Source organism: Lynx canadensis, chromosome B3, assembly GCF_007474595.2.
Source record: "Lynx canadensis isolate LIC74 chromosome B3, mLynCan4.pri.v2, whole genome shotgun sequence".
NCBI lineage: Eukaryota > Metazoa > Chordata > Mammalia > Carnivora > Felidae > Lynx > Lynx canadensis.
In genome coordinates this window covers 19470-37990 of record NC_044308.2, presented here as the reverse complement: position 1 = coordinate 37990, position 18521 = coordinate 19470, and the positions used below count along the sequence as shown (strand labels likewise).

The 18521-nt window shown below is 46.1% G+C and overlaps 1 protein-coding gene across 1 annotated transcript in view; it reads right to left on the bottom strand.

The window, feature by feature from the left end:
* CHRNB4 (cholinergic receptor nicotinic beta 4 subunit) overlaps positions 1 to 17236 on the bottom strand; it is a 46070-nt gene extending 28834 nt beyond the window's left edge. Inside the window, exon 1 of the mRNA XM_030318524.1 lies at positions 17103 to 17236. Coding sequence (XP_030174384.1) covers positions 17103 to 17236 — 134 coding nt within the window. The remainder of the gene's footprint in view (positions 1 to 17102) is intronic.
* Between the last annotated feature and the right edge of the window lie 1285 nt (positions 17237 to 18521).

Genomic DNA, 18521 nt, shown 5'->3' with positions numbered 1-18521 from the left:
AGCTAAATTTTGTTGACAATTGCTTTAGGATCCACTTAATACAATGCTTTCCCTTTGTACAGAGCTTTGCACTTTCCCTCTCTTGTTCATCTGGTCCTGTCTACGGCCCTGCATGGGGACGGACACTGGCCATGATTTTCATCTCACACTGAGGATATGAAGCGCAGAGAGGTGAGGTCAGTAGCCTTGGCACACAGCCGGTCTGTGGTCACACCAGTGCTCTCAGCCCCTGACAACCAAGTGTCTTCCTACTACTCATTTTATAGCCGTGAGGCTACAGGGGGGCTCAGAGTCAGGGGGAGCCTTAAAGAATCTACCCAGCTTAAAATGTCACATGTCACACCGCCTGTCCTCTCCTCCCCCAGAAGCTCTGAATGCGCCCCCTGCTGCCTTACCACTCACCCCTCTCCCCCCTAGGACCCTGGGCTGGTCTGGGAGGCAGGATGTAGAGCAGGGCTGCCCCACGGGTCACTACTGATGTTCGCATTGGATCATCTTCTGTTTTATTGGCTGCCCTGCCCACCGCAGGACCCTAAACTGCTGTGGTGTCTGTCCATTCAGTAATGTCACCCCCTCGACACCCCCCAGACGTTTCAAATCTCCCAGGTAGGAGTGAGGACTGGGGAAGGGGTGGGCAGTACCTGGATGAGAACACAGCTTTTGGAATAAGATGGCCAAGACTTGCCTCTGCTCCCCCTGGCACACTGAACTTAGGCCTGGCTTCCTGATCTGGAACACTCGCCCCAGAGAGTCATCACGAGCATGAAATGAGCTAATGGGCCAAATGCACAAAACTCTACGCCAACATGAGATATATTTGTTAAGTAATTAATAAAAATAACAAAATGATGTCTTGTCCTTTAAAGACCCAGCCCTACTGTGTGCATAGTAGGTGCTAAGTTAATGTGAGCTCCTTCTGCATTCTTATCTGAACAACCACATCAACCACAACGAACACGGGCTGCTTATTATGGGTAAGGCACGTGACACAGTAACCCACTTAACTCCCACAACAACCCTATCAGGTAGGTACACTTATTGTCTCCAACTTACAAACAAAGGAACTAAGAACCGTAGAATGGAGGCTGGCAGATAACAGTGGGTCAAATCAGGCTGGCCTCTGCCACGAGAGCAGTCCATATCCCACCATGTCAGTAAAATCTCCTAGGGTCCCCCAAGCTAGTTTCTGCTTTCTCGATGTAACCCCCTGGCCATGGGACCACAGAGTCTGGAAGAGCTGGGGCGGAGAGACCCGATAATGAAGGTTAAGCCAAAGAACTTCCCTTTCGGGGTTGCTTGGGCAACACTTGGAACTGGCCACCTCTCCTCTCCTGGGGCCGCGAGACCCTCTGGGGCAGGGTCTGGGTGGGAGTCAGGGAAGAGCCTTCTAAAGCACCAGCTGTCAGGGAGTTGGGCCCTTTTCTGAGGGGAGTGAATTTGGACGGGCATTCACATTTATTTTTGTCTCTCCACGTTTTCCTTCATGGCTAAATCATTTGGTAAAACCAAAGTTATTCCCGGTCCTTCCAAAAGGAGCTTTATCATGTAAATTGGGCGCCTGCAATTCCATCTTGTGATGACTCATTTAGTCCTGGGATGGCTCCGCCTCTAACCCACTTCTCTCTCACTGCCTGGTGCCAGCAAACCCCCCACAGACCCCTCCCCGGCCTGGAGGGGTTCGCCTCGCTGTCACTGTCCCCTGTGCCCTCACCCACGGGCCCTGCTGCCTTCTGAGTGGTGGGGAGGGTTTGGCCCAGACCCTTCTGCTGAGGAACCAGGAGATGCTTCCCTAGGCAGTGCCTAGGAAGGCCCCACTGCATTCGTTCTCTGTGTTCGTTCGTTCATTCACTCATCCAGTTTGTGTAGAGTTAGTGCTCTTCAGGAGCCAGGCACTTGTCTTCTCGCTAGCACCTCGCAGTGGCTCTTTATGATCTAACAATAGGCGCTATTATTAGTCCCCGTTTTGTGGACGGGGAAATTGGGGCTCAGAGGGATTAAGTAGCCGGGCCCGAGACTCATGGTTTGTGCTGTACCGAGACCTGGAGTCAGAGTCCAGGCAAGCAGCTTCCCTGGCCAAGCTCACACTGTGGGGCCAGTGCAGCCCCCAGGTCCACACTGAAAGCAGAGGAAGCTGGATTACGCGAACGCCGAGGGCTTCCCGGGGGTGCTGTGGGACGCCAGGCCAGGAAGGCCCAGGAAGGAGGGCACCAACCGCCGATGGTCTGTGTGTTGGCTTCAGATCTTCAGCATCAGTATGACAGGAGGTTCTCTAGTGACCCCAGTGGGGTCTGCTGGTAGGAATTTGGTTCCACTGTTGATTTTTGATCTCTTCCCACATGCCAGGTACAGCCCTGTCCTGATGTCCCTCCCTGTCCCCAGCTGCCACCGTGTGCTGTGTGGTCTGTGTGTCTGGGGCCCTTGGCTTGGGCTGCGCTGGCGTTGGTGGCCCATTTGGAGAGTCCTGGAGTCCCTGGGATGGCCAGCCACAAGACCGCAGTTGGGAGGGTCTCCCCTTCCCCTGCTCCCAGTCCCCGCTAGGATGGCTTCTGTTCACCTGGGTGTCCCCCTGTGCTCAGCTGAGGGCCAGCCCGGCGAGCTCTGAATAATACATCAAAGCCCTTCTCAGAGGATGGATCTGCTGAGGGGGCAGAGGAATCAGTGTGTTCCAGGAAGGGCATCATTGACTCCTATAGGCTTTCCCAACCCTGGGTATATGCATGGGGGTCCTGGAGGGCTTGCGGCCCAACGGTCCACAGGGCGGTGTGACCCAGTAAACAGTTGAACCAAGGCAGGCTTAGGGTAACTGCAAAACCAGTAAACCCTCCAAGAAAGGGCAAAGACGTTTAGCTTTCAACTATTTCTTCAGACTTTTGCAGTTGGAAAATTTAGAAGGAAGCCATTTTGTTTTCAGCACACATATAAATTGTGTGTTTTATGGTTTATAGTTTTTTGTTTTTTTTTATTTTGAATTCCTTCCTGGAGAGAAGTACCATAATACCTTCAGTCTTTGGACCACTGAAGGTTGAAATTCAGCCTGGAGATCCAGTCACAACTATAGAACATGGAAAGGCAGAGCTGGGAGGGCCTGCAGAGGTGACCCCTTCCCCCCACCCCATGGCCCCACAGTCTGGACAATCCAGGCCAACTCAGGTACCCCCTTCTGATCTGTAGGGAAAGCCTCAAAGAGGGGGTGGAGAGCCTGAGCTTGAAGAAGAGGGAGGGGGTGAGTGGATGGCCAGGCCCAGGGAACTTTCAGCCCCTCCTGGAGCCATGGCCCCTCCCCCTGGGCCTGACCGGTCCTTCCCAGACCACCTGTGTGACTCAGCGACTGGCTCTCTGTGCTGGCTGTGCAGACACTGGGGGTCCCGGTTCTCTGCCTGTCTCTCCAGCTGCTCCTGCCCTTGTGAGACTTTCTCCCTGTGGTCTGCGAGCTCTCAGCCCCCTATCCTTGGCCATCTTGTTCTTTCTCCTCATACCCCCTGGAATAAGCTTTTTCCCTCCTTTGGTGCCTGTTCCTGTCTGTGGCAATGGGTCTCAACCTCGGCAGGACCCTGCAGAGATTTTGAGTAATTGGTCTGGGGCACAGCCTGAGCAGTGAGCATTCTGAGAGCCCTCTAGGACATTCTAATATAGGCCCCTGGGCAGGAAGGGCTCAGCGGGTCTGGCGTGCTCAGACTGCACATTCCAAAGAAAGGCCTGGCCCTTGACCACCTCTGGGGAGGAAGCCTCTCTGAGCCTTGGAATATCCTGCTTGTTAAGGGTGCTTGTGTGGCTGGGGCCCTGGGCCGTGCTGGACCAGTCGGACTTGTCCAGGGGCTGGAGATGGAGTAGTTAACGTTAGTCACCCAGGAGCCTCGTGCTCACATGACCCCAGCCCCCTACCCTGGCTGTCAACAGCGCTTAGCCTGTGCATCACTTCTGGGAGAAGAATTCTCGTCCTTGCGGTTGTGCTGGGAGGAAGGGGTACCTGGTTTCTCCTTTCGTCCCATGCTGCCTTCCCCGTGGCTGCTTTCAATCTGTATGTTTTTATTGTGATAAGCCGCGACCATGGGGATTATAGCTTTTCTGAGTCCTTTGAATCATGCTGGCAAATCACTGAACCTGTGGCTGGTCTCGGGGACCCCAACACGACCCCCAAAGCTGGAAATACCGACTACAGCATATTCACTGGTGGGCCCCACTCCCAGGTGTTCTGATGCAGGGAGCCTGTGTGCTTAATAAGCTCCCCCGAGAGGCTGGAACAGGCAGCCCGGACCGAGAAATGTGGATTATGTGCTGGGGATTTCCGGTTGGTGTCTCAGGTTTTGGTCGGCCTGCTGTGCATGTCCGGTTGGGTTGCCCCCATCCGCCCCCCCGCCCTGCCCAGGCCCCTCTGCACATTTCAGTGAACACTCACTGCCATAGCTGTCTGCTCCCTTCCTTCCTCCCTCGTTCTTCGTTTTACCCCCAGTCCAGGCCACTTGCCATGTAGCAAACAAGTTGATCTTTCCTTTCTGCAAAGGCACTCAGTGGCTCCCTGTGTCCGTGGAGCCTGGAGTGTTGGTGGCTCTCAGGGTTTTTCTCGGCCTTTTCTGCCTCCCCTCTGGGTTCACAGAATTCCTTGCAGCCCCAGAGCAGGAGGCCTCTGTCTGTAATGCCCTTTGCCTCCCTCTGCACCCAGGGCACCCCGTGCAATCCCGTCCCTGTGTCCAGTCGCTTGTTGCCCACCTGCGCCCCTCCATCCTGGGCCATCTCAGGACCTGGCATCTTCACATAAGTCCTTCAACAACTGTTTGCTTAAGCAGCGATGAGACTCTTGTTCACCTGCGTCCCAGGGCCCGCTGCGGTGCTTGGTGCACAGTAGGCTCAATTAACCAGAGCCGAAGGAGTGGATTCCGCCCTCCTCCGTTCCTTCTTTCCCCTCCTTCCTGTCCTTCTCCTCCATTACCGAGAACCCTAGCTGTTGTTCATGCCCCATAATTCTGCGACCCAGACCCCAGCTGCTTCCTGGTTGTTCTTTCATCTCTGGCCCCAGGAGCTGAGGAGCTGAGAGGCAGTAAGTGGAACTTTCTAGAGTTGGACTTCCACACGACCCTCCCCCAAGCCCAGAGAGGATGGTGGCCTTCTCTCCAATTTATACATGAGGAAACTGAGGTTCAGAGAGGTTGAATGATTGGCCCAGAGTCGCACAGCAGCCTGGTGGTAGTGTCGCCACGGGAACACAGCCCTTCGTTCCTAAACCTTTGCACTGTCTCTGTCAGCCAGACACCAGGGACCTCCAAGGCCTCAAAAAGGACCTCGGTCTTTGCATGGGTCAGTGCTACATCCCCTCTGCCAGCCTTTCCTTCGTAAACTGCTGTTTCTCTCTGCTGGCTGATCGCTGTGAGAGGAATGCAGTTTTATCGTTTGTAAAGGCAGAGACAAGCTCAGAGCTGGGAGAGGAAGTCAAAGTCTCCTCGGAAAAGGCCTGATGGGAGGTGGTCCTCTCAGCCCACCCGGATGTGGGAAGGAGGCCCTCTCCTCGGCCACCTGCCACAGGCCAGCTCCCTCACCAGCAGCTGGAGCTTCTCCAGGCCCTGCCTTCCTCTTCTCTCCAAAGACTTCCCTCTGTCTCAGGTCCAGCTCCCGCCAGGTATTCAAGGATTCTATGATGCCCGCTGTGACCGTGGGTCAGATACACCCGAGATGGACAGAATGTAGCTTCATGAAACCACCTCGAGTGTTTGTCGGGACTGTGGGGTTTGTGTCATGACCCTGCGGGAAAAGACCAAGGAAGCCGGTCCTGCCCCTGGCCGCCCCCAGACAAAGCAGTTAGCAGGGAGGCATGTGTCTCAGGAGCTCTGAGCCCTGGTCCTTCCTCCACTGTTGAGTTGCCTTCCCTTCTCTTGGCCTCAGTTGCTCCTTATGCCAGACAAGATGGTTGGACCAGATCACTTCACATTGTCTTGTCTTGTGTTGTGTTGTATTGTAGTGTACTGTATTTCATTTTAATTTTTCCTTTATTTTTTTTAAATCATAGCTTTTTAAAAAATGTTTATTTATTTTTGAGAGACAGAGACAGAATGTGAGTGGGTTAGGGGCAGAGAGAGAGGGAGACACAGAATCCGAAGCAGGCTCCAGGCTCCGAGCTGTCAGCACAGAGCCCAACACAGGGCTCAAACTCACGAGCTGTGAGACCATGACCTGGGCCAAAGTCGGACGCTCAACCGACTGAGCCACCCAAGCGCCCCTAAATAATAGCTTTATTGAGATATGATTCACATGCCATAAGCACACTTTTCTTTTTTCTAAAAACATTTTTAATGCATTTTTAATGCATTTATTTTTTAATTTACATCCAAGTTAGTTAGCATATAGTGCAACAATGATTTCAGGAGTAGATTCCTTAATGCCCCTTACCCATTTAGCCCATCCCCTCTCCCACAACCCCTCCAGCTACCCTCAGTTTGTTCTCCATATTTAAGAGTCTCTTATGTTTTTGTCTCCCTCCCTGTTTTTATTTGCTCCCTGTTTTCTTTTTGCTTCCCTTCCCTTGTGTTCATCTGTTTTGTATCTTAAAGTCCTCATATGAGTGAAGTCATAGGATAGGTCTTTCTCTGACTAATTTCGCTTAGCATAATATCCTCTATTTCCATCCATATAGTTGCAAATGGCAAGATTTCATTCTTTTTGATTGCTGAGTAATACTTCATTGTGTGTGTGTGTGTGTATATATGTATATATACGTATGTATATATACGTATGTATATATATGTATATATATATGTATATATATATGTATATATATACATACACCACATTTTCTTTATCCATTCATCCATCGATGGACATTTGGGCTCTTTCCATATTTTGGCTATTGTTGATAGTGCTGCTATAAACATTGGGGTGCATGTGCCTGTTCAAAACAGTATACCTGTATCCCTTGGATAAATACCTAGTAGTGCAATTGCTGGGTCGTAGGTTAGTTCTATTTTTAATTTTTTGAGGAAACTCCATACTGTTTTCCAGAGCGGCTGCACCAGCTTGCATTCCCACCAGCAGTGCAAAAGATCCCGTTTCTCCGCATCTTCACCAATATCTATTGTTGCCTAAGTTGTTGATGTTAATGAGTTGTAGGGCTGACAATAATCATCTGTACTTCGTGACAGTGTCTTAAGGGTTCAGTAATATACATGACTCACATGACTCCTCGTGTCCCATCATGCTTTTTGACCCATGGAGCTGCCCCAGAGGTTTCGTTGTAAAGGCTTGGTGCTTACTATCAGTTTTGAATCATTATGTCGAAAGGTTACCAAGACCATCCTCTGCCTTTGGGACTGGCAATAGCAAGTCTTCTCTCCAGTTTGCAAATATGGTCTTTTCTTGTTTTTCTGGGGAACCTCTGCTTTGGCCAGACTGGCTTGCTTGCTTTCTTTCTTTCTTTCTTTCTTTCTCTCTGTTTTTTATATTTAGAGAGAGAGAGCACGAGTGGGGGAGAGGGGAAGAGAGAGAGAGAATCCTAAGCAGGCCCCATGCTCAGCATGGAGCCTGATGTGGGGCTCAATCCCATGACCTTGGAATCATAACCTGAACCGAAATCAAGAGTTGGACGCTCAACCTACTGAACCACCCAGGCACCCTTGGGATCTTTCTAATCCCTCCCCTGCCTGTTCTGACCCTCCCTGTCTTCAAGGATTTCCATCACCATGGACACCAGGAGTGGGTCCTCTCCTCTGATCTCTCATGGCATTTATTATCTGTTTAACTCCATCCAGAAAGAGAGAGAGAGAGAGAGAGAGAAGAAGAAGAAGAAGAAGAAGAAGAAGAAGGAGGAGGAGGAGGAGGAAGGGGAGGAGGGGGAGGAGAAGGTCTTCTTTTAGGAGACAAAGTATTATACCTGGTCCTTGGAGGATGGATATAGTTTGGTCTTGTAGAGAGGGAGGAAGAACGCATTTAGGGGAAAGTTGCAGTGTAAGCAAAGGCACTGGGGTGGTGAAGCCCAGTTTGCATGTGGGAAAAATTGGTCCAGTGTAGCAGGGCCAAGGGGAGGTGTAGTGGACTAGTGAGAGGTGAGGCTACATCTGGAAGAGCCTTGAATGCCAGGCTGAGCCTGGAGATATTTCCTGCAGAGTGGAAAGTGCCTTGGGTGGGAGGGGGGGTTCCACAATGGAAAGGATATCTGGAGGAATGAATCTGGTATCAGTGTGGGTAGGGGTGAGGAATGAGCAGGGCTGGGGGCTGAAATAAGCCAGGAAAATGGACATACGGCCCAGAGTGTGGTCTTGAGGCTGCTCAAGGGGCAGTCTGCACCCTGAGTTCTAACATGGAGCATGGCATGGGGCGGACGATTTAGAAGATAAAAATACCCCTCCCCATTATGGCAGTGTTTCCCAACTGAGCTCGAAGCCAGAGTTCTAGAAGTGGGGCAGCCGGCTTGCCTCTGTCTCTTGTCTTAGCATCAGAAGGAAACTCAAAGACAGTTTCAGCTACTGAACGCTGATAATTTTTGTGAGAAAACTGTCGATTGCTTATGTTAATTCCTAAAGCTCACATGACTCCATGTATCCCAATCTAGGGGGAAAACCATCTTTCTTAAACTGAGTGTGCTGTAAGTGGCCTTCAACTCTGTCTTAGCCAGTTAGAACCCCACAAGCTTGTCTCCAGTTTTCCAGAGGAAGAAGGAAACCAGAATGAAATTTTATGATAAATTGTGCCTCTCACTGAGCCCATCTCCTCTCATTGAAGAGAAGGAAGTGGGATTGGGCCTATTGCTGCCCTGTCAGCAAAAGTCACAAAGTAAGCAAATAATTACCGTTTGAAACCAGAGAGTCTTATCATTTATTCATGACTGGCACACATTACATGTTAGGTCTCCCACTTCAATTTAGTTGTATTCTTTGAAACAAATTGATAAGATTTGAATTATTCAGAAACGCTACCAGGCTAATTAGAAGAAAATTTTCTCCAACTACAGGAAATATTCTACTACCCACTGTGGTGTGGTGGGGAAGTGTGAGGGCCCTGAAACAGGGCCACCCGGCTTCGAGTCTTGGCTCTATGGCCTAGGGAAACTGATTTGGCCTATCTGTGACCCAACTTCCCCATCTGAAAAGTGGGGATGATAATAATCATCTGTACTTCATGACGGTGTCTTAAGGGTTCAATAATATACGTAAAGCACTTTGGATAATAGCAAGTGCTATATATTTGCTATATCTTGTTATTTCAACCCTTCAGGTTGTAAATGTTCTATTGTGTTGTCCAAGTGACAAACATCCCTGAGGTGGTGACACAACGAAGAACTTTAAAGTCCCTTAACTTTCTATCAACTTTGGGAGGAGGAGGGCCACAGATAGGAGATAGACTGAAACAGGCATGAGGAGGAAGCTTGCTTTAAGACTGGTTGGTTTAGGGTTCTTAGGTTTGTTTTGTCTTCTAAAGACTTCCTAAATTCCATTGAAAAGAAGGTTTTAAATATCAGTCTAGCCAAAAAGGACCGATAAACCCCACAAAGCATTACGTTAGACATAATGGGAGAGTAATGAACAAAATATGGAAAGCTAGAGCAATGAGAAGTGACAACGTGGATAAATCTCACACACATGCGGAGTGAAAGCAGCTAGCCACAAAAGGGCACATACAGTGTGATTTCAAATATGTGGAATCATAGATATCTCAAGAACAGGTAAAACAATGACAACAGAAGTCAGAATATTAGTTACGGAATGTTACTGGAAGGGGGCATGAGGGAGCCTTCTAAAGGGTGATGGAAACTTTCTATATTCTGATTGGGGTGGTATTTTGCATGGGTTCATACATATGTAAAAAGTAACAGAGTTGTACACTTAAGATATGTGTGCCTTGCCCTATGTCAAACGGACTTCACTAATAAAGAAAAAAATAAACTGGACAATCATGTCACTGAAAATTACAGCTTAAGATTTTATATATTTAAAGACTAATTTTCCTGTTGCTAACACACATATGTGACCATGAATGAGATTCCTAGCTGAGAAAAGTCCCCCCGCCCCGTCCGAGTCATGGGAAGGGTGAGTCCTGGGAAGGGTATCTCGGGAAACACAGCATTTGATTGGAAGCTAAAGCCAGTGGTTGCAGCGGGTTCACAGAAGCTCCCGCTCACACTGGAGAAGCTAAAGCAGATGCTGCAACGTGTAAAATAAACCCGGTGCACGGGCATCCTCCAAAACTGGTGCTCGGGAGCAGAGAATAGCATGTTTGACACAAAAACGAATAAAAAAAAGAACGGAAACAACGAAGAGAAAATGGCCTGAAGATGAGGTGACAGAAGGTTCAGGTTTGCGGGGATGGGTGAGTTTAAGCCTGTGGTCCCATGCGGTGAGTGACAGTGCCCCCGTCGCCCCACCATAGAGAGGGCATTAGCCAGAGGCCCCCTGTGCTGTTTCCGAAGGGTATGGATTTGCCCCCCCCCCGCCCCCGACCCCCCAGGGTTGGAGTTGCCCTGCACTACCCCCCTCCAGCCGCCCTGCTGAGCGGAGACCACCGCCCCCCTCCCCCCCACCCGCCAGCCACTTTGCTGAGCAGACAGCAACCCCCCCCCCCCCCCCCCCGCCTCCCACCCGGCACTCCACTCCCGCGCTGCTCTGCTGCCACCTGCAGGCCGTCTGGGGGACAGGCCTTGTCCTCCGTCGCAGCCTGGACTGCATCGTAGGCCCTGGGGCGGGCTCGGACCCGGCAGCGAAGCCCAGTTACGGAATCACACGGGGCGCAGCTGCAAACAACAGAGCCAAGCTCCTCCTCTTACCCACCCCTGCCTGCATGCCTGCCTGCCTAATTTGATAAAGTGGAGACTGAGATCTAATTTAAAGACGGGATTGGCTAGGGCTGTGAAGCATGTAGCTGGAGCCTTCCCGGTACTACTTTCCCCATCCCATTCCCCTTTAACAAATACTTTAGGATACTGAGGAAAGAAGGGGTTTAAACTACTAAACTCCTGTTATGTGCTGGGCATAGGGCAGGCACTTTACATACGTTATCGCCAGCCTCTCAAATCCTGGGAACCAGGTGATTATACAACAGAGACACAGGATCAGAGTGGGCTAGTCCCTTGCTCATGGGCCTTCAGCTGGAATTTGAAGGTAAGGATCTGGTACTCTATTCAGGTGTCTGAATTCAGCAATATCTGTAAAATTCACATTGTCCTATGGAAATCTAATATTGCTCCAGAGTAAGGCTGTATTGCAAACAGAAACGTGGACTGTCTCCTTAGGGCTGGAATGATCTCAACAGAAATTTTACCCGATGTAACATGGGATATCTCGTAGAAACTGAATGAAGCACGACTTTGAGAGCAGTTTGTTGGATAAACAAAATCTGTCCTTGTAGGTCCCGGGTAGTAGAGAAAAGAAACCATTTTGCTACACATTTTCTAAGATGATTTTTACTTTTAATTTTATTTTTTTAATTTTATTTTTTATTTTTTAAAATTTACATCCAAATTAGTTAGTATGTAGTGCACCAATGATTTCAGGAGTAGATTCCTTAGTGCCCCTTACCCATTTAGCCCATCCCCCCTCCCACACCCCCTCCAGCAACCCTCTGTTTGTTCTCCATATTTATGAGTCTCTTCTGTTTTGTCCGCCTCCCTGTTTTTATATTATTTTTGTTTCCCTTCCCTTATGTTCATCTGTTTTGTCTCTTAAAGTCCTCATATGAGTGAAGTCATATGATGTTTGTCTTTCGCTGACTAATTTCACTTAGCGTAATACCCTCCAGTTCCATCCACGTAGTTGCAAATGGCAGGATTTCATTCTTTTTGATTGCCGAGTAATACTCCATTGTATATACATACCACCTCTTCTTTATCCATTCATCCACAGATGGACATTTGGGCTCTTTCCATACTTTGGCTATTGTTGATAGTGCTGCTATAAACATTCGGGGGCATGTGCCTGTTCAAAACAGTATACCTGTATCCCTTGGATAAATACCTAGTAGTGCAATTGCTGGGTCATAGGGTAGTTCTATTTTTAGTTTTTTGAGGGACCTCCATACTGTTTTTCCAGAGTGGCTGCACCAGTTTGCATTCCTACATCCCACCAGCAGTGCAAAAGAGATCCTCTTTCTCCACATCCTCGCCAACGTGTGTTGCTGCCTGAGTTGTTAATGTTAGCCATTCTGACAGGTGTGAGGTGGTATCTCATTGTGGTTTTGATTTGTATTTCTTTCCTGCTTTGTCAAAGATTAGTTGGCCATATGTCTGTGGGTCCATTTCTGGGTTCTCTATTCTGTTCCACTGATCTGAGTTTTTATGCCAGTACCATACTGTCTTGATGATTACAGCTTTGTAATATAGCTTGACGTCTGGGATTGTGATGCCTCCTGCTTTGGTTTTCTTTTTCAAGATTGCTTTGGCTATTTGGAGTCTTTTCTGGTTCCATACAAATTTTAGGATTATTTGTTCTAGCTCTGTGAAGAATGCTGGTGTTACTTTGATAGGTCTTGCATTGAATACGTAGATTGCTTTGGGTAGTATTGACATTTTAACAATATTTGTTCTTCTTGTACAGGAGCATGGAATATTTTTCCATTTTTTTTGTGTCTTCTTCAATTTCTCTCATAAGCTTTCTATAGTCTTCAGTGTATAGATTTTTCACCTCTTTAGTTAGATGTATTTCTAGGTATTTTATGGTTTTTGGTGCAATTGTAAATGGGATCGATTCCTTGATTTCTCTTTCTGTCGCTTCATTGTTGGTGTATAGGAATGCAACCTATTTCTGTGCATTGATTTTATATCCTGCAACTTTGCTGAATTCATGAATCAGTTCTAGCAGTTTTTTGGTAGAATCTTTTGGGTTTTCCATATAGAGTATCATGTCATCTGTGATGAGTGAAAGTTTGACCTCCTCCTGGCTTATTTGGATGCCTTTTATTTCTTTGTGTTGTCTGATTGCAGAGGCTAAGACTTCCAATACTATGTTGAATAACAGTGGTGACAGTGTACATCCCTGTCTTGTTCCTGACCTCAGGGGGAAAGCTCTCAGTTTTTCCCAATTAAGGATGATACTAGCATTGGGTCGCTCGTATGTGGCTTTTATCATCTCATGATATGATTCTTCTATCCCTACCTTCTTGAGGGTTTTTATCAAGAAAGGATGCTGTATTTTGTCAAATCCTTTCTCTGCATCTATTGAGAGGATCATATGGTTCTCTTTTCTTTTATGGATGTGATGAATCACACTGATTGTTTTGCGGATATTGAACCAGCCCTGCATCCCAGGTATAAATCCCACTTGGTCGTGGTGAATAATTTTTTAAATGTATTGTTGGATCCAGTTGGTTAATATCTTGTTGAGGATTTTTGCATCCATGTTCATCAAGGAAATTGGTCTATAGTTCTCCTTTTTTGTGGGGTCTCTGTCTGGTTTTGGAATCAGGGTAATGCTGGCTTCATAGAAAAAGTTTGGAAGTTTTCCTTCCATTTCTATTTTTTGGAACAGTTTCAAGAGAATAGGTATTAACTCTTCCTTAAATGCTTGGTAGAATTCCCCTGGAAAGCCATCTGTCCCTGGACTCTTGTTTTTTGGCCAATTTTTGATTACTAATTCAATTCCCTTACTGGTTATGGGTCTGTTCAAATGTTCTATTTCTTCCTGTTTCAGTTTTGGTAGTGTATATGTTTCTAGGAATTTGTCCATTTCTTCCAGATTGCCCATTTTATTGGCATACAATTGCTCATAACATTCTCTTATTACTGTTTTTATTTCTGTTGTGTTGGTTGTGATTTCTCCTTTTTCCTTCTTGATTTTAGTTATTTGGGTCCTTTCCTTTTTCTTCTTGATCAAACTGGCTAGCGGTTTATCAATTTTGTTAATTCTTTCAAAGAACCAGCTTCTGGTTTCATTGATCTGTTCTACTGTTTGTTTGTTTGTTTGTTTCAATAGCATTGGTTTCTGCTCTAATTTTTATTATTTCCTCTCTTCTGCTGTTTTTGGGTTTTATTTGCTGTTCTTTTTCCAGCTTTTTAAGGGTAAGGTTAGGTTGTGTATCTGAGATGTTTCTTCCTTCTTTAGGAAGGCTTGGATTGCTATATACTTTCCTTTTATGACCGCCTTTGCTGCATCCCAGAGGTTTTGGGTTATGGTGCTATCATTTTCATTGACTTCCATATACTTTTTAATTTCTTCTTTAACTGCTTGGTTAGCCCATCCATTCTTTAGTAGGATGTTCTTCAGTCTCCAAGTCTTTGTTACCTTCCCAAATTTTTTCTTGTGGTTGATTTCGAGTTTCATAGCATTGTGGTCTGAATGCACGGTATGCATGGTATGATCTTGATCTTTTTGTACTTGTTGAGGGCTGATTTGTGTCCCAGTATGTGGTCTATTCTGGAGAACGTTCCATGTGCGCTGGAGAAGAATGTATGTTCTGCTGCTTTAGGATGAAATGTTCTGAATATATCTGTTAAGACCATCTGGTCCAATGTGTCATTCAAAGCCATTGTTTCCTTGTTGATTTTTTGATTAGATGATCTGTCCATTGTTGTGAGTGGGTGTTGAAGTCTCCTACTATTATGGTATTACTATTGATGAGTTTCCTGATGTTCATGATTAATTGATGTATATATTTGGGTGCTGCCACATTTGGTGAATAAATGTTTACAATTGTTAGGTCTTCTTGGTCTATAGACCCCTTGATTATGATATAATGCCCTTCTGCATCTCTTGATACAGTCTTTATTTTAAAGTCTAGATTGTCTGATATAAGTATGGGTACTCTGGCTTTCTTTTGTTGACCATTAGCATGATAGATGGTTCTCCATCCCCTTATTTTCAATCTGTAGGTATCTTTAGGTCTAAAGTGGGTCTCTTGTAAACAGCATATAGATGGGTCTTGTTTCCTTATCCATTCTGCCCTATGTCTTTTGATTGGAGCATTGAGTCCATTGACGTTTAAAGTGAGTACTGAAAGATATGAATTTATTGGCATTATGATGGTTGTAGAGTTGGAGTTTCTGGTGGTGTTCTCTGGTCTATTCTAATCTGTTGTTGCTTTTGGTGTGTGTGTGTGTGTGTGTGTGTGTATACACACACATATATATCTGTATGTATGTATATATATACACACACATACATACATATATATATATACATACATATATATATGTGTGTGTATATATATATATATATATTCATCTTTTCTCCCCTCAGAGAGTCCCCCTTAATATATTTCTTGAAGGGCTGGTTTAGTGGTCACAAACTCCTTTAATTTTTGTTTGTGTGGGAAACTTTTTATCTCTCCTTCTATTTTGAATGACAGCCTTGCTGGATAAAGAATTCTTGGCTGCATATTTTTCTGATTCAGCACACTAAATATATCCTGCCACTCCTTTCTGGCCTGCCAGGTTTCTGTAGATAGGTCTGCTGCAAACCTGATCTGTCTTCCCTTGTAGGTTAGGGACTTTTTTTCCCTTGCTGCTTTCATGATTCTCTTCTTGCCTGTGTATTTTGTGAATTTGACTATGATATGCCTTGTTGATGGCTGGTTTTTGTTGAATCTAATGGGAGTCCTCTGTGCTTCCTGGATTTTGATGTCTGTGTCTTTCCACAGGTTAGGAAAGTTTTCTGCTATGATTTGCTCACATAACCCTTCTATCCCTATTTCTCTCTCTTCCTCCTCTGGGACCCCTATGATTCTGATGTTGTTCTTTTTTAATGAGTCACTGATTTCTCTAATTCTTAAATCGTGCTCTTTTGCCTTAATCTCCCTCTTTTTCTCTGCTTCATTAGTCTCTATAAGTTTGTCCTCTATATAGTTGATTCTCTGTTCTGCCTTGTCCATCCTTGCCACCGCTTCATCCATCCGTGATTGCAGCTTATTTGTAGCATTTTAAATTTCATTCTGGCTATTTTTTACTTCTTTTACCTCTGCAGAAAGGGATTCAAATCTATTTTTGACTCCAGCTAGTATTCTTATTATTGTGATTCTAAATTCTGGTTCAGACGTCTTGCTTGTGTCTGTGTTGGTTAAGTCCCTGGCTGTCGTTTCTTTGTGCTCTTTCTTTTGGTATGAATTCTTTCGTTTTGTCATTTTGAAGGGAGAAAAGGAATTAATGAGGTAGAAAAATTGAAATTAAAAACATTAAAATTAAAAAAATATTAAAATTGAAAATTAAAAACACACCCACACAAAAATTGAATAGATGATGCTAGATCCTAGGTGTGTTTTGGTCTGAGTGGAGGAAGTGGTTTGACAGATCAGAGAAACAAACAAAAAAAAGGGGGGGAGGGAGAGAAAAAAAGGAAATTGTTTGAGAATTTGAAAAAATGAATACACTAAAGTAGACTAAAATACACAAAAGTAGAGAATATGGAAAAAAATTATAGAAAAATATTTTTAATAAAAATTAAAAAGAAATATGAATTTTTTCATTTTCTGTATTTAAGAAAAAAGAAAAGAAACAAAAAGGAGAAAAAAGATAAAAAGAGAAAAAAGGAAAAGACAAAAAAACCCAAATCGTTTGAAAATTTGAAAAAGTGAATACACTGTAGTAGACTGAAATAAAATGATGGGAGTAAGATAGAATTTGAAAAAATTTACATAAAAGCAAAAAATATAGTAATAAAAATTAAATAAAAATATTTTTAAAAGAAATTGAAAGTAAAATGAAGTTTTTCTCTTTCTGCATTCAAGAAAAAGAAAAGAAATGAAAAAGAGAAAAAAAGAAAAAGAAAGAAAAAAAGGAAATTGTTTGAAAATCTGAAAAGGTGAGTACACTGAAATAGACTAAGATAAAATGATGGAAGTAAAGTAGAATTTGAAAAAATTTACACAAAAGTAAAAAATATAGTAATAAAAATTAAAGACAGATGTTTTTAATAAAAATTGAAAATAAAAATGAGTTTTTTTTCTCTTTCTGTATTCAAGAAAAAGAAAAGAATTGTAAAAGAGAAAAAGGAAAAAGAAAAAAAATCGAATAGATGAACCGGCTAACAGATTGAAGTAGGACTGAAATTGCTTTGTTTTCCCCTAGAGGCCAGTCCACGTAGCTCTTTATAGCCCATAGCTTAAGCCGGCGGTGAGGTTTGTGTTCTTGAGCAAAGTTGGCCCAGTTGGGCAGGGCTCGGTGTAACAGCTCCACTCTCCCCTAGATGGCGCTGCTAGCCTACTGGGGTGGATTGTTGCAGTGCTCGTTGGTGCGCATGTGCATGTGCAGGAGCGGTGAAAAATGGCGCCACCAGCCACCCAGTCTCTTCTCCTGGATCAGCGAATTGCGCTCCGGTCCTCCGTCTTCAGCTCTCATCCACTCCCCGCTTTTCGACTCTCCGTGACCAGGCCCCAGGCAGTACCTCTCTCCCGAGTTTTGTCTCAGATGCGGCTGTTTTCCCCGGCTCCTTTCTTCTGAAGGACTGAGGCTTTGACCCGCCCTGCCCCTCTGCGGGAGGGTCTCACGAGCAACGGTGAATGAGCAACGGCCGAATGTTGGCTGCACCCAGGAACACCCGCTGGACCCTGCTGCTGCCGGTGCCCTGAGACTGCAGCCAGGTGCCAGCCTGCCCCCCCAAAAATCGCAAGACAGTGTAGCCTCAGTGTTTCAGGGACCGTGGAAAATCGCAACACACATCTGGCACCAGGCTTCACCCTCAACAACCTTGCCCCAGCACCAGCGAATGTGGCTGCCTTCCGGAGTCTGCTGGGACCAGGTGGCTTCAACAGTCTCTACCAAATGTCCTTCCAGCAGTGGAACCGCTTTTCCCCGTGTGGCCCACGAACCTCCTGGACCCCACTCTGTTCCTGAGGATTCACCTTTCCCACCAGAGCACCGCCAGGTATCGAGCTGCGGAGTTGCAGCCTTTGTGCTCCCCTTGTTTACAGTCTTTATGGAATTTAAACCCTCTCCTTTCTCGTCTCTCCCTTTTTAGTTTAGTCCCTGAAGCTGTTTCCAGTTTTCCACTTTCTCTCCAGCTGCTTTTGGGGAGGGGTGCTTTTCCCGTATGCTCCCCCCCCTCAGTCTCTGTCCTCTCTCCTCCTGCAAAAGGGGTTCCCTACCTTTCAGGGCTTCTTGCTCCCCAAGTTCAGCTCTTCATGTCGTGTACCTGCTGAATTCTGTGGTTCAGGTTGTGCAGATTGTTGTGTTAATCTTCAGTCGGTTTTCTAGGTGTGTAGGATGGTTTAGTGTTGGTCTGGCTGTATTTCATGGACGTGAGACACACAAAAAGCTTCCATGCTGTTCCACCATCTTGGCTTCTCCTGCATTCCTTTTTTTTTTTTCAAACAAGAAAATAACAACAACAACAAAAGCAAGAGAACCAAAGCATGCACACAGGGGGAAACGACAGCCCTGGGTGGCCACCACCCCCCTGGCTAGTTCTGGGTCGTGATGGCCCACACCTCGCCGTGCACCGTGTCCGCGCCTCCAAGCCAGCGCCTGGCACCTGTGGGACGACGTGGCACCTGCCCCAGAGGGGACCACTAGGCCTCCCTCACCTACTGCACTGGGCTCCTTAGGCACTCCACCGGCAGCCCTAACCAGAGGGGTTCACTGGGAACAGGAAACACCATGACTGCTCAATCTGGGGCACCTGCGG